Source organism: Trachinotus anak, unplaced genomic scaffold, assembly GCF_046630095.1.
Source record: "Trachinotus anak isolate AG129_WGS33_773 ecotype Australia unplaced genomic scaffold, CSIRO_AGI_Tana_v1 ptg000032l, whole genome shotgun sequence".
Classification (NCBI taxonomy): domain Eukaryota; kingdom Metazoa; phylum Chordata; class Actinopteri; order Carangiformes; family Carangidae; genus Trachinotus; species Trachinotus anak.
Window position 1 is genome coordinate 11,092,742 of NW_027273883.1, and position 13,636 is coordinate 11,106,377.

At 42.0% G+C, this 13,636-nt stretch overlaps 1 protein-coding gene across 1 annotated transcript; it reads right to left on the reverse strand.

The window, feature by feature from the left end:
* Positions 1 to 1,676: 1,676 nt before the first annotated feature.
* Positions 1,677 to 12,812, reverse strand: iffo1b (intermediate filament family orphan 1b). The gene is made up of 9 exons (XM_071468264.1): positions 11,449 to 12,812; positions 8,891 to 8,951; positions 8,539 to 8,634; positions 8,094 to 8,234; positions 7,769 to 7,953; positions 7,542 to 7,668; positions 6,329 to 6,418; positions 5,882 to 6,012; positions 1,677 to 5,050 (listed from the first exon to the last, which is right to left on the reverse strand). Exons 1-9 carry the CDS (start codon positions 12,423 to 12,425, stop codon positions 4,951 to 4,953), a joined length of 1,908 nt encoding a protein of 635 aa, XP_071324365.1. The 5' UTR covers positions 12,426 to 12,812; the 3' UTR covers positions 1,677 to 4,950.
* Positions 12,813 to 13,636: the final 824 nt, after the last annotated feature.

A 13,636-nucleotide genomic window follows, 5' to 3' on the forward strand; every position in this document is an offset into this window, starting at 1 on the left:
AGGCGGTTACAAGTTCATTTCTGATCTGCAGTCACATTTAACTAGATTTCTTAGATTTTCTCCACATTGTAATTGTTTGCTTACAAAAATATTTTAGCAGAATTCAAAGGGTCAGCTCACCCAAATTAAAAACTAATTCCTAGTGGTCACGCAGATATAGTCACTGATAAAAGCAGTATTCATATCCTTTTGAAAGTAAAAGTACGCAGTTATTGAAAAAATACTCCATTATATTGAAAATTCTACTTAAGTGAATGTAACTAATATTAATTGCTAATGCTAAAAAAAAGTATAATCTGCTAGATGTAGCCTACTTTAAGTATTAGCGTAATGTTATGAGGTGATTAATGGGGGAGAAAAGGAAATTAAAAAAAAAAAAAGTTTTGCTACACAAATTGTTATTTATTTTTTTTCAGGAGTATGTTTGTTTTTGTAATACTCATTTCAGCCACAAGAGGCTGAGGTTATCACTTCCCCAGTCTAAACAGGACTTAGGGATGAAAGAAAAAACACGTGGGCTTTGTAGCTCTTTATTCTCACCTGATTTCCTTAAGACATGACAGAAAGTTACATAACTTACTGACACACAATATATGTACCTGAGAAATGAAAACCTGGAAAAAAACATGAATGCTTTTAGTCCCATTTCCAATGGGGTAGTAATGTGCCTCGTGTGGCTGAAATAAGTATTACAATTTTTTTTTTTTACTTGCCTCTCCATAAATATGAGATTTCTGCTTTTAATTTGACAGTCTTAGTAGAAAGAGACAGGAAAGGCAAAGAGGGATGACATGCAGCAAAGGGCCTGGGCTGGATTCGAACCTGGGCTGCTGCAGCGTTGATATGTGGTAAAGGCTTCCGGGGCACCAGTAATTTTATGCCTCTGCGCCGACAACAGCCACATGTTTTCAGGTTGTATGGATGTCCATGCCATTCTCATGGACGCGATACCTCAGTAACACCTTGACAAAACTTCTTCAAATATGGAACATACATTCACTTGGACTTAAGGATGAACTGATTAGATTTTGGATTTCAAAGGTCAAGTTCAAGGTGACCTCACAAAGTGTGGTTTTGGCCTTGGGAATGCCATAACTCCATAACACATTAAGGGAATTTCTTCAAATTTGGTAAAAACGTTCACAGTGACTCAAGGAGAAAGTGATCAGATTTTGGTGGCTAAAGGCCAAAGATCAAGGTCACAGTGACCTCACAAAACATGATCTTGGTCTTGCGAACTCAATATCTCGAGAGCTCCTCAAGGGAATCCCTTCAAATTTGGCACAAACATTCACTTGAACAGCAGAACAAACTGATTAGACTTTGGTGGTCAAAGGTCAAAGGTCAAGGTCAGTGTGACTTCAGAAAACACGTTTTTACCATTACTTAATACTTCACACAGCAATTATGACAAAATTTCACATAAATGATTAATATTTTATACGACTCTGGATAAAACAGATGGAATCTGAAACTAGTCTGAGTGGGGGAAGCATAAAACCATGAGGCAGTAATTCTAGTTTTTTTTTTTTTTTGCTCCAAGCACCAAGCAAAATTCTATTCATCTCACTGTTTTATAATTTGTATAACTCGACTCTTTAATTTTAAGGTCAACAGAGAAGGTTGAATTGGGACACATGTTGTCTTTTACAAACAATCACACATTATCTTGTTGCTCAGTTGCATCTTTTATTCTTTCAGTCTCTCTTGACACATTACATACTGTAGCTCTGCAGTGAAGCTTTTTAGCCAAAATTGCTTTGTCTTGATGTTTAAAGCTGCAAAGTCGTACATCTGGAGTACTCGATCAATACTCAGGATTATCATCAAATTGTTGTGTGACACCAAATATGATCTAAAATAACAAGTGACCAAGAAAAAAAAAACACTTCAACTGCCGTAAATTCCACTGAAAAGCTACACAGAGCAATCAGGTCATTGTATCTTAGTTTAAAGCGTTTCAGGTGTGACTGTGGACATTCCTTTTTTGCAGTCTTTAAACACAAGTATATATTCAAAGCTATATTTCCTTTATACATATAATATCAAAGCCATCATACAGTCATTTTGCTAAAGCATTTGCATTTCAGTAGTTCATTTTTTATACTTGAGTTATTTTTAAATTGACTTTACTTGGCAACCACATACACTCATAAAGAAAGTACCCATGGAAAAAAAGAATTCCATTGTCATTTGATTTATATACTTACATTTTTGGGGCGTAATTGTCAAATGATAGTCTCAGATTTCACTTACTGATGTTAAACATAGAGATGATATCAAATTGGACTTGTTACGTTTTCTACTTCTTCATGTTGTACATTAGTCACAGTAAAAGTCTTTTTTAAAAACACCCACTGTACAGACATAACACTCAAAACATACACACTGGCACATGCATACATAGAGACTCACTCGGTGCATGAAAGTAAAACTATACAAAGGGAAATGGTGTGTTTTATGTCTCACATGAGATATCTCTGACATCCTCCTCCTGCATTCAAACTGTAGTGAAACACTGAAATCAGCATTCAGCTGATTCCACCAGCCAGACATGCAGGAGTTTATTTAAATCTTCACATCTGTCTCCTCCTGATTTTATTACCATAAACAAGTGTTGATGTGTGAGGTGCAGTAGAAGCAGAAGAAATACATTTCACCTGGTTCGACCACACATTAGAAACTACAGCCAGGACTATATTTAGACAACAGTGTCTGATAACAGTGATGATTGATGGGGGTGTTCCCCCTAACAGTGACAATTTCCAGCAGTATCCTTATACATATTTTCGTGTAGCAAAGTCTGAGTTAACTTCAAACTTCATTTTGAAATGTGCCCAGAAAAACATTAAATAAAGTAAAAATGAGGTATGTGTTCATCTTAATTTATTATTCTAGGACCACACCTGTAATATGTAAAAGATGAAGAAATATGAACAAAAGAAATATAGTTTTCTATTTCCAGAGTGTTGAAATGTTTTGAAACATGTTTTACAAGTAATAGTGCTGATTGTTTCATATAGTACATTTTTGCTTTGCTCTTCCTTTCTATGTGCAAATGTTTATAGGCTCAAAAATAGGTTTAGTTATATACATCAAGCACCTTGGTGAAATAGCTTCGGCAGCTATATTTAGTCTTTCTTTTTTCAGCAATTTCCTGTTGATTCACAATATGACCATGTTCATTTAATTTTGGCACTATCCGGCTAACATCTTTTTGTTCTTTCGCTATCCTTATAATGATTCATCATGCAGCTCTGGTCTAACGATATAGGGCCTTCACTCTAAACTAAGCATTACCTCTGTAAATAAAACTATAATCATTAACAGCTCCTGCCTGACACTTGGCTGTCATCGCACTTCACCACACATTACTTCTGAGTCTGAGAGTATAGAGCAAAGTTGACTCCAGATCAGCCACGTTCCATCGCACCAGACAAAACAAATGTGCTTCCCTCTTACACTGACAAGATCCTTCACTGCTACTCTGGGTTTCTCATGCAGCACCATTTAATTAAAAATGCTTCATCTGGCTCAGCTATGTTATGTTGCAAGATCATTTTCATTCATTTCCACTGATGTAGGTGCTTATTCTAGGATGGATTTCTCTGTGGATGAGGGTTGCAATGTTGGTGTGCTTTGCTCTTCCTAAGACTGACACCATAATGATGCCAGTACTTACTGCCAAAGCTGTAGGTGCTGCTGAAATTTCTTACCTCCGCCAAGGAGGTTATGTTTTCACCTGTGTCTGGTTATTTCTGCCAGGGAAGAACCCATTAAATTTTTTGGGCATGAATTTGAATTTTATTCTCTGAAGTCTGATGTATGTTGATGACACTGGCCTTGGTGAAGGTCTGCGCTCTCTGAATGCCATTCTAGTTTTAACTGTGGTGGAAACATTGTGACATGATGAGCTATTTCTGGCTATTCATCCAAAGATTTAATGCAACATTTAGCTCTAGGTCAGCCAGGATATGCAAAGTACATCAGTAACAGACCACAAACAAAGGTCAAACTGTTCCTCAATGGGACCACAGAACAATCATGTCATTAAACTGACAAGATCAAAACTTGTTCAATATCGTACCCAACAATACTATGTTGCTATGCTGAGACACAGCTCTGCTGCTCCAGTTTACACACAGCTTATGTTGTGGTTATTCTTCATAATTTTTCCACTTTAGGCGTTTCTAAATAAAGCACAGATGTTATCACTTAATGATGACTTTAGTTTCACTTTGCCCGTAGTTTAATCTGTTAGCACTGCACAGATACAAAGCAAGCATATCTGCAGCTGCAAGGCAGTAAAATGCTGAATTGTGACATCGTATCACAGTTTAAAGACTCATCATTATCAATACCAAACTCATATTTGATGCTCATCAGTGCACGTTTTCATGTGTCAGTGCCGGGTCAAACTACCACCACTGCAGTGTTGGATTGAAATGAATCTGCCTCCTGCTTTTGTGTTGGTTTGTAGAGAGAATGTAAATTCCAGGACTGCATATTTTGTGGAGTAGGCTCTAAAGCTGAGCACAGAGTTACTGTGTGATATACGGTTATTTAGAGGTGCTAGATTATTGTAAGATAAAGATGCCCAGGTTAACAAGTGCTTGTCGGTGAGTGTGGAGTGAAATAAGTCATGCTCTGCTTTTCTGCAACCTGCAGCACTGCACTGCCTCACTGCCTCACAGTAAATTCACAATCTTCAAGCGTCATCCAGCTCTGCTACACAATCACAGCTTCAGTGCTCAGAGTCTCCTCACACCAAAGCTGGTTTGCATGGACAGCGCAAGAATAAATGATATGAGTCAGTAAATGAGGAGGTTCAAATGTAAACATGGTGTTGCCAAAGTTACCGGTGTATATTGCATTGTTGTGGTACTGTAGAGCTGGATGCAGCAGGGATCACATGCCCGCAGCCTCCGTTGCTGCCGGGATGAGGAGGTGTCAAGATCTCCCAGCACTTGAGGAAGACGGCGGAGACGTTGAAGACTTGTCATTTTCTCTCTGGTCACTCTCGTCAGAGGACACAGGTGCTGCAGAGTTACTATGAGAGACAGGTACAGGGACGCATGTTGGAAAATGGGGGAGATGCAAAAATATAACTTCTTTTTTCAAGTGGTACTGGACAAAGCAAAGAAAATAACACTTTATTTTACAGGTCCCATAATTACGCATGAGTTTGTTTGATTTTATATTGTAAATTCTGAGGAAGGTTTCTTACTATTAATCACAAGGAGATAGAGAAAGTGTTCAGTTGTTACATTTTCAATTGGTTATTGACAAAAGACCAAGTTATTCAGTGTATAGCAGGTCAGTAGAACATAATAAAATCTGTCCACAAGCAAGCATACAACTCATCCTGTATGAAAAGTGAAGTTTTCGATATTAAATGACACAATTCTGTGAAGGGGATTTCTCTGAAAATCAATAACTGCTAATGAACTTAACACAACTAATACTTTTCAAAACTGTGCCTCTATTTCAGCGACAGTATAATCAGCACCAAGTCACATAGTTCTTTCTAGGAAATGCAACACAAAATTTATAAACAGCATATAAACAAATAATAATGGTTAATGACACACTGTAAGCAACTAATTAATGTATTTGTACAACTCTGTCCCCTACAGTGGACACCCATTGGTGGAGGCTAGCTAAAATAATTAGTATAATTGCTGACAAATACTGTGCATGAATAGTAATTAAAACATCTCTTTGAAACTATAGACAATTTATTTAATGTTTGTATACCACATATGAATCTGTATGAGGACTTAAAGTGTTACCCTAGGAAACTATAGGGCCTGTAAAATAAAGAGTTGCCAAAAGAAGGAAGTGAGAGATACTGAGAAGTGTGTGTGTGTGTGTGTGTTACCTGTCTCCACTCTGTGTGATGAGTCTCCTGCAGGTCTCCATCTGAACGTCCAGGCCTCTCTTCATTGAGCACATCTCCATGTACTCGTGCAGGTGTCGGTTCATGTCACTCTTTGCCGTGGCCAGTTCCAGCTGCGTGCAGTTAGAAATATACCAAGTGATTAAATCTCTCCCAACACATGTGAGAGAAGAAAAGAAGAACTTGTAACTGAATTAAATGCAAATGGCTGAAAACACTCCTAAAAGTAACTGAAGCTACATGATGTATTACAGAAAGATCAAAAACAGAACTTGTAAATCATCTTGCTGCAAACACGCAAACTTTATACACATGCACAGACATGCACAAAGCCATCGCACGGTAATCTGAACATACAGAGCAAAGGATATCAGAATAAGATGAACTTGACATATTTGAAAGTGCAAAAATATTAAATAGCAGTCTGACCTCAATCTGGTCAATTGTCTCTTGGTATTCCTTCTCTCGGGACTTAAACAGACATTCTGTGTCGTTAATCACCTTTTCCAGAGTTTCCTCCTGGAGAGAGAGAGCAGAGAGAGATTTTCAGTATGTTGTTATTTGTGGTTGGATTACGTTTGGATGGAAATCATGTGTGATAAAATATACTAACACGTGGCAGCAAAAAGAATGTGTTTGTGTGCTAATCATCAAACAGGCACAAAGAAAATGACGCTGCTGTTAAAGCACACAGCTGGCTTTCTGCTCCCATCAGCTCAAATTTCACTGACTAATGCAGCTCCTCCCTCTGAAGAGGCAGCAGACTGTTCAAACAAACACACAGCCGCTGAATGAAAACAAATACCTACATGCATTTCTTGGAAACAAACACACTGTACACCAATATAGGCCGGACATCGCATCTGTCTGAGTGTGTGTGTGTGTGTGTGTGCGCGTGCAGTGTTTTGCCCTGAAATGGCCCCGTCCCATCAGAGCAGTGAAGGTCAGGGGACTGGACTGTGAGGGAACCAGACCTGAGACAAAGCTGTATCCACAAACAAATCAACCTGTTGCTCTGCACATCAACTCCACTCATGAACCAACAACATCAACACACATGCAGCTGTCAGTAGGATGACAACTGAGAAACAGCAGAAACTGAACACCCACAAATTTGAACTTTCTCAGTGTTCCTTGTCAGTGAATTACAGTAAAAAGAGAACTGACTAATAATAAGACAGTCACTGCATCTGAAGGCCAGGCATTAAATGATTTATTAAAATAAAAACCGAAAAAACAAACAAGGTTACACTTGGTTTGGTATTTTTTTCAATGAGCCAACTGTGCCCGAAAGTAAAGAAAAATCTAAATAATTGTAAGTCTCTTTGGAAAAGAACGTTTGCTGAATGAATGCTAATGTAAATGTAACGTACATGGGGGTAGATATAATAAAGGAGCAACTGTAAAATGAAGTCATGCAATCCAATACATCCTCACACATGCAAAAATGTTAAATCAACACCTCTTTGATAATGTCAAGAGGTGTTGATTCTGCCAAGGTTAGTTTATGTTACAAGGCACTTTTGAATTGCACTACTTTTTCTTTACTGTGTCCATCTATAGTATAGATAAGGCTAATCATCCCAATCAGAGCGAGTACCAGAGAAATCACACTGAAATTACTTATGTAGCCACAGCCTACCTCTCCTGGTGGGTGGGTGGGGTCAGGAGGCAGAGTGCATCCTGGGAAGTCTTCCCAAAGAAGCAGCGTTTCTTCAGTCTCTTCCCAGGCCAGGCTGTCACAGTCATCCTCAAACTCACATTCACGCCTAGGATAAAAGTACAAACGCGCAGACAGTAATTGATGGAAGTGCAGGACTGAAGGACACCTCTGCTAAGCTCATCACATTTCGAAGTCAGACCACTCACAGTTGGTTCAGCATCCTCTGCATCTCCTCATTGATCTGATTGGCCGATGAGCCACAGTGGTCCTCGTCTTTGACCACCCCTCCATCACTTTCAGAGGTGCTGACGGGTTCGTCACACTCGCTCCCATTAAATGACAGAGGAGTTTGTTTCCGGCGGCAGTTTAAGGATGATTGGTTGTTAGGAACCTATGGGGACGTATTCAGGATTCATCATTATCAATAAAAAGGACAGACTTTCACTGCAATGGATTCAGTGGACTTGATGAGCACATGAAAATAAATAAGCAGAGATGAGAACATGAAGTGGTCGGTTTTAGTCCTGGTACCTGGTACATCTGGATCACATCTTCACAGTTCCTCTGCTGAGCTACGTCACACAGACGAGCGGTGATATCGATCCTGCGGCAGATGTCCATGTCCACCTTCATGGCTTTCTCCTGGATCTTACTGTCCAGCTCTGACAAGTTCTGCAGAGAAGATGCAGGGAAGCAGGAAACACTTAATGCACCTTTAATAATGTGCAAATACTAACTTTATTAATGGTTAGTAACTAATTTAGTAATACTTTATTATCCCTTAATAAAGATCATGTGTTGCTTTTTCTCTAATAAGCCATCATGTCTACAGCTGGAGATTAATAGCTGCTAATAAATGGATTTTGTTTCTTTGGAGGAATGTATGCTACAGTGCATCCGTTGGGACAGCTGATTACTGCTGCTGGCTGAAAGTATGTATGAAGGTTTATGAGTGTTTGGGCCGTTCAGTGCTCACATTGCTCATGAGACCTTTGAAGAGAACCAGCTCGGCCTTCAGGTGCTGAACTCTGAGAGCCAGTTCATCCTGACAGCCTTCACTCTCCTGCAGGTCCTGCAGATACAAAGAAGGCCATAAAGGACACACACGTAACCGCTAATTGCAAACATGCATACAGGCCCCCCTCAGTCTCAAACGGTCTATTGTTGCTTGTGGTCTCCTGTTGATGTGGTGGTGCCAGCAAAATGGGGTCAGGTAAAGATTCCCAGCAACGGTAAATGTGCATTAGTGTTTGATGTTTTGCTGTCAAATCCGAGGTAAGAACTTCCCCACACGCTGCACTGCTACATAAAAACATATAGACTGTCACCTCTTGCAGGTCTGCAATCTTCTGTTGCAGATCCATCCTCATAGTGTATTCTTCTTCCCATCTAAAAGAGATGAAGTATACCATTAACGTAGGCAAAGAACTAACAGACAAAAAACACATTACATATATACACTATTAGCTTGATAAGCATGAGGCAGGTGACTGGGTATTTGGCCTCATGAACACCTGGTCAATCATGATGCATCTTCTCTGCCTTCTTAGGAAAGGCAGATGTAAAAAGACCCCCTCCCCAAAGACACAGTGAGAAAAAGCAGAGAATTTGATTAATCTGGCCAGATGTTAACCAACTAGTACATCCAGCACATGGTCCCCTGCTCCTCCTGTCCACATGTCTGAGTGTGCTTGAGCAGGGCCCCGAAACCCGAGTTGCTCTTAAAGGTTAGGCAAGCGCATGGGAGCTTGCACTGGTGTCTGGGTGCACAGCGTTTTGAATACACGCTTCTTATCAGGTGCTGGATTTACATGAAAAATAGCAGCTAGATTTCAATCTGGCTGAGTGATGAGAGAACTGACAAAAAAATGTGAATGTGGTGAAGTGAAATCATATCAGGACGAAATCCAGACACAAGCTGCATGTGACAGCAGTCTGTAAATGGGACCTGTAAATAGGAAAACTGTGAGTGACTTTGTATGATTGATCTGCTGATTCACTGACGAATTGCCTGTTTGATGAATTATGTGCCACTATGATATTGCTAAGATGATTGGCCCATGAATTTGAACTTTAATACCTTTAAAAGCCTGAGCACAGAGCCCTGTATGTGATCTCAGATTCTGTCACTTCACATATCACATGTGCCCTGGGGAAATCCGCACGCTGCAGAGACTGCAGCCTCTTCTATAAATGCTCTTTGAAATGCAGAATGCTGCGGCACATGGAGACCTATAGGGAATACTAAATCTGAAAGAAACTGAGTCATGAAACAGGAGTTGTTGGTGCCGTAGAGGAGGCTTGTTTGATCAGTAAGGTGAGAGCGTGCAGAAAGTGCTTCTTCTGCAAGCCAAGCCCCCATCCACCCAGCAGTTACAGCTTGCAGTGCATGCTGCATTGCAGATATGGTGTGGAGCGTAGAGAGGGGGGGTGTGCAGAGGGGGAGAAGAGAGACAGAGAGCATGAGAGAGGCAGAGGAAGAGTTCACTGTGTGGGATTGTGTCTGGTTTACATGAGAAGCAGAATGTGAGATAGAGAGCATGGTGGGCAGAGGGAGGGGCAGTGGCAGGGGTGGGGTGGGAGGTGGTGGTGAAGAAACTTGTCCTTGAATAAAAGAAGACAGGTGGAAGGTAGATGTCAAAAACATGGGTGCACAAGTAGTAAAACAGCGACAACTTTCTGCAAGATGGAGCCCGAAGACATCCTCTCTCACATCTCTACATACAAACTAAATATGTGTCTGATGTCACCCACTCTCCCTGATTCACAAAGAGCCCACTTCACTGTGGTCATCATCTCCTCTGTGAAGAACGCATGGCTGCTCATTTGGATATAATATGAGGGAACTCAGTGTTGAACGTGCTGGGACATGAGGCCTACTGTTACTGACTCAGGACACAAAATACATAATCCACAACTATTACATATATACCGTAACTGTATGCATACGAATATATATCTTCTGTCATCAGGTGATTGTGGGCTCAGAGAAATTTAGTTGGAGATGTCACATGATCCTAGGGCTGCAGCTAGCAATTATTTTCACCATAGGTTAATCTGCAAATTTATTTTCTTGATGTTTTTGTCTATAAAATGTCGGAAAATGCCCAAATCGCTTTTTTCAGAACAACAGTAGAAATGTCACATTTCAGAAAATGGGAGCAGTGACTGTTTGATGTTTTTGCTTTAAAAAAACTATTAAAACAGTCCATCAGTAATAATAAAATACTTGGAGCTCTATCTCCAGATTGGTTTTCTTTAATGCGGGGTTTTCAGCTGCGAATCACTATGGGTGCTGTTAAAGCATCATAGTGTTTGTTTCATTATTCACATTGGCCTATATGGAAAACCTCCAGGATTTGTTTATAGGTGACATCATTATTCATTTCTTTCATCTGAAGAAACTCATTCAGTGTCACAAATTGAAAAATCTCCTGTACAGTCATCATGAGTTCTATGTCAGGATGGATTTTCCCTAATATTCCTGTAAACTAAGCCACCCATGGGTGAGTCAACCCTCTAGGGAGCTTCATGAGCTCTGAAGTGAACAGTTGTGCAGCAGACTGATCCTGACACGTCCCTGCCAAGCTCTGACCTTCATTCTTCTTTATATTTAGTCTGTGACGTGTTAATTTTTGGGTGTATTTCTAGCAGCAGCACCTGCCTCTGTGGTCAGACATGAAGTGGATGCAGGGTCAGGCTGGAGGTGATGGATGGAGAGGCTTTGTGCTGACTCTGCTCCTGTTGGAGACAGCTGGTCTGCAGCTGCTTTACAGCTCTGCTCACTCCTCCTCCAAAGTAGATCATTAGGAGAACAACAGTCCCATGCTCACTGGCCCTGTAGGCCTGTTATAAGTGTAATAAAAACATGTTTTATTCCAGTTACCTGCGTTTATACTCATCTCTCTCCCTCTTCACTTTGGCCAGGACATTATACAGGGCTCTTATCTCAGGGGTGATGGTGTCGATCTGGACCCCCACTCCGTCTGGGTGCACCCAGGACACTCCCGGGCTGGTCAGACGCTCCGCACCGGGGCCAAACTTGCGGGTGTGGTTGTAGGACCAGATGGTGCCCGGAAGGAATCGTGGAGGAGGGTTGGTGGAGCTGCCTGGGCCTGCACTGGTGTTGGGGGCAGTTTTAGAGCCAGGGGAGTCCACGCCGGGAGAGGACTGACTGATGGTGATGGCTGGGTTACTGGTATTAGTCTGGGTTGAAATGGTGTTTTCAGCAGCTGCAGGTGGGAGAGCTGATGTGAGCGGTGGTGGAAACAGTGTTGTAGGCCTCCTGGCTGAGTTGTTGGTGTTATGGAAGGGGAGGGAGCCCGGCCTGAGCGGTATCGTACCAACAAACCCGGTCTGCACACCTGCTTCCTGGGTATGCGCCCTGTTGTCACAGCATCCCCCTTGACAGCCCTTGTTGGCATCCAGCGCCTGTTGCAGCTGCTTCTCTAAAATCTTATTTCTGCGCTCTAATTCGTGCACTTTGGCCAAAAAGCATCTGAACCTCAGGTTGAGGGTTTTAAGGACGCTGATGTTGGATCCCAAGTCGTTTCTGAGAGCCATGGCTGCGGGGGGATGCGGCACGGCGCGGTGCTGATAGTGGCTGCTGTGGAGGTAAGGTGAGGTCTGTGAGGGTGCGGTGAAGTCAGGCCCCGGCTGGTCAGGCCCCGGGCCAGCCTGCTCACCTAGCAGAAAGGACGCTGGGTCTGTTCCACCGAAAACGGCGTCGGGCAGGAGGCCTGAGGGAGAATCCGGGTGTCCGGGCGTTTGGCTCTGCTGTGGATGCTGTTGGAGATGCGCGTTGGCCAACAACAAAGGATTCATGCTATGGTATGGAAAACTAAAGCGCTGCAGATCTGGCATGAACACGGACGGGAATTTTCTTGCTCCAACAGAATACAATGACTGGATAAATAATAAGTAGCTGTCTAAGGCCAGAAAGACGTGCGCGCAAAACGCCAGTAGTCGCCTGCTTATGTAATCGCCTCTAAATAAGAATCTTATCCTTAAAGCTGAGGTCTTAACGTCGGCTGGATGGATCAGTGCTCTCTGATGGTCCGCAGCAAAACATCCAGAGGCGACTCCTGATGGACTGCGAGGAAGCGGCAACACTGGCCCTGCGCCCCAGCGAGATGTCCTGCTAAAATAAAACGCAATTAAGCGGAGAAAAAGACGCAGAGCGTGAATGAATAACAAAGAAATCCAGTGTCACCGCGTCACCGGGGCTCTGGCAACAAGATGTGACCGCAGGCAGGAGAAAGTGCTGCGGGATTGGAAGAGCACGGCTACCGTAAAGACGCGATTAGAGGAGCGCGGATCCGTTAACTGTTTGTCTTCCGTGGACTAGCCTGCATCAGTCTGGATCAGTGCCATGTTGTTTTCCTTGGTTTTGCACAAGAAATGATGCAGATGTGAAGGATGGGAGAAAGCGGGCGACAAAGGTGTATGATAAACAAATTTGCAAATAAAATCTTGAAATACCCTTTTACAAACTGGACCACTGGATCCAGGGGTGGGTTACGCTTTCTGAGCCCAGAAAGCCCCACTTTTCCTTAGGTGAACTGGTTTGGGGTCATTATGTCTCCAGCCCCTGCATATCAGTGGAAGGAGGATTTATTGCAGGGTTCTTGTATTATACTACACTGGGCTGTTGTTCTGTTATTAGCTGACCTTCAGTTTAAGGTTTAGAAGTTTAAACCTGTGCTGTCTGTCAAAGTCACATGATCACTGCTGCGTCCTCAGAAGCTGCAGCTAAAGCTGTACCAGTGGTTTAGTCTGAACCTAAACCAACCTAAACCTGGCCTCTGTGTCCTGTAGGTGTCGCCTGAACTCCAGTTGAGGCCAGTGTTCCTGGGGTGTAACTCAAACCTGCAGAATAAAGTTTGGTATAAGGACAAATTTATACACCTCAAATCATTTCATTAATTTCTAAAATGTCAAATCTGTAACCATGTATGTTTTTTTTTGAAGGCACCACTATAAAAACTGGCAACTGTATTTACAATTTAAGGTGTCACTTCTTCCTGAGTGCATATTTGATGGCAGAAACAGAGCTACTGATCATCTGACAAACA

Bases quoted from the DNA above. Each gene is read 5' to 3' on its own strand.
- iffo1b (XM_071468264.1), bottom strand. From the start codon at position 12,425: ATGCCAGATCTGCAGCGCTTTAGTTTTCCATACCATAGCATGAATCCT. The intron at 8,952-11,448 runs GTAACTGGAATA...CATCTCTTTTAG, and splicing joins AGAGATGAGTATAAACGCAG to ATGGGAAGAAGAATACACTA. The intron at 8,635-8,890 runs GTGACAGTCTAT...TTGTATCTGCAG, and splicing joins AGATTGCAGACCTGCAAGAG to GACCTGCAGGAGAGTGAAGG.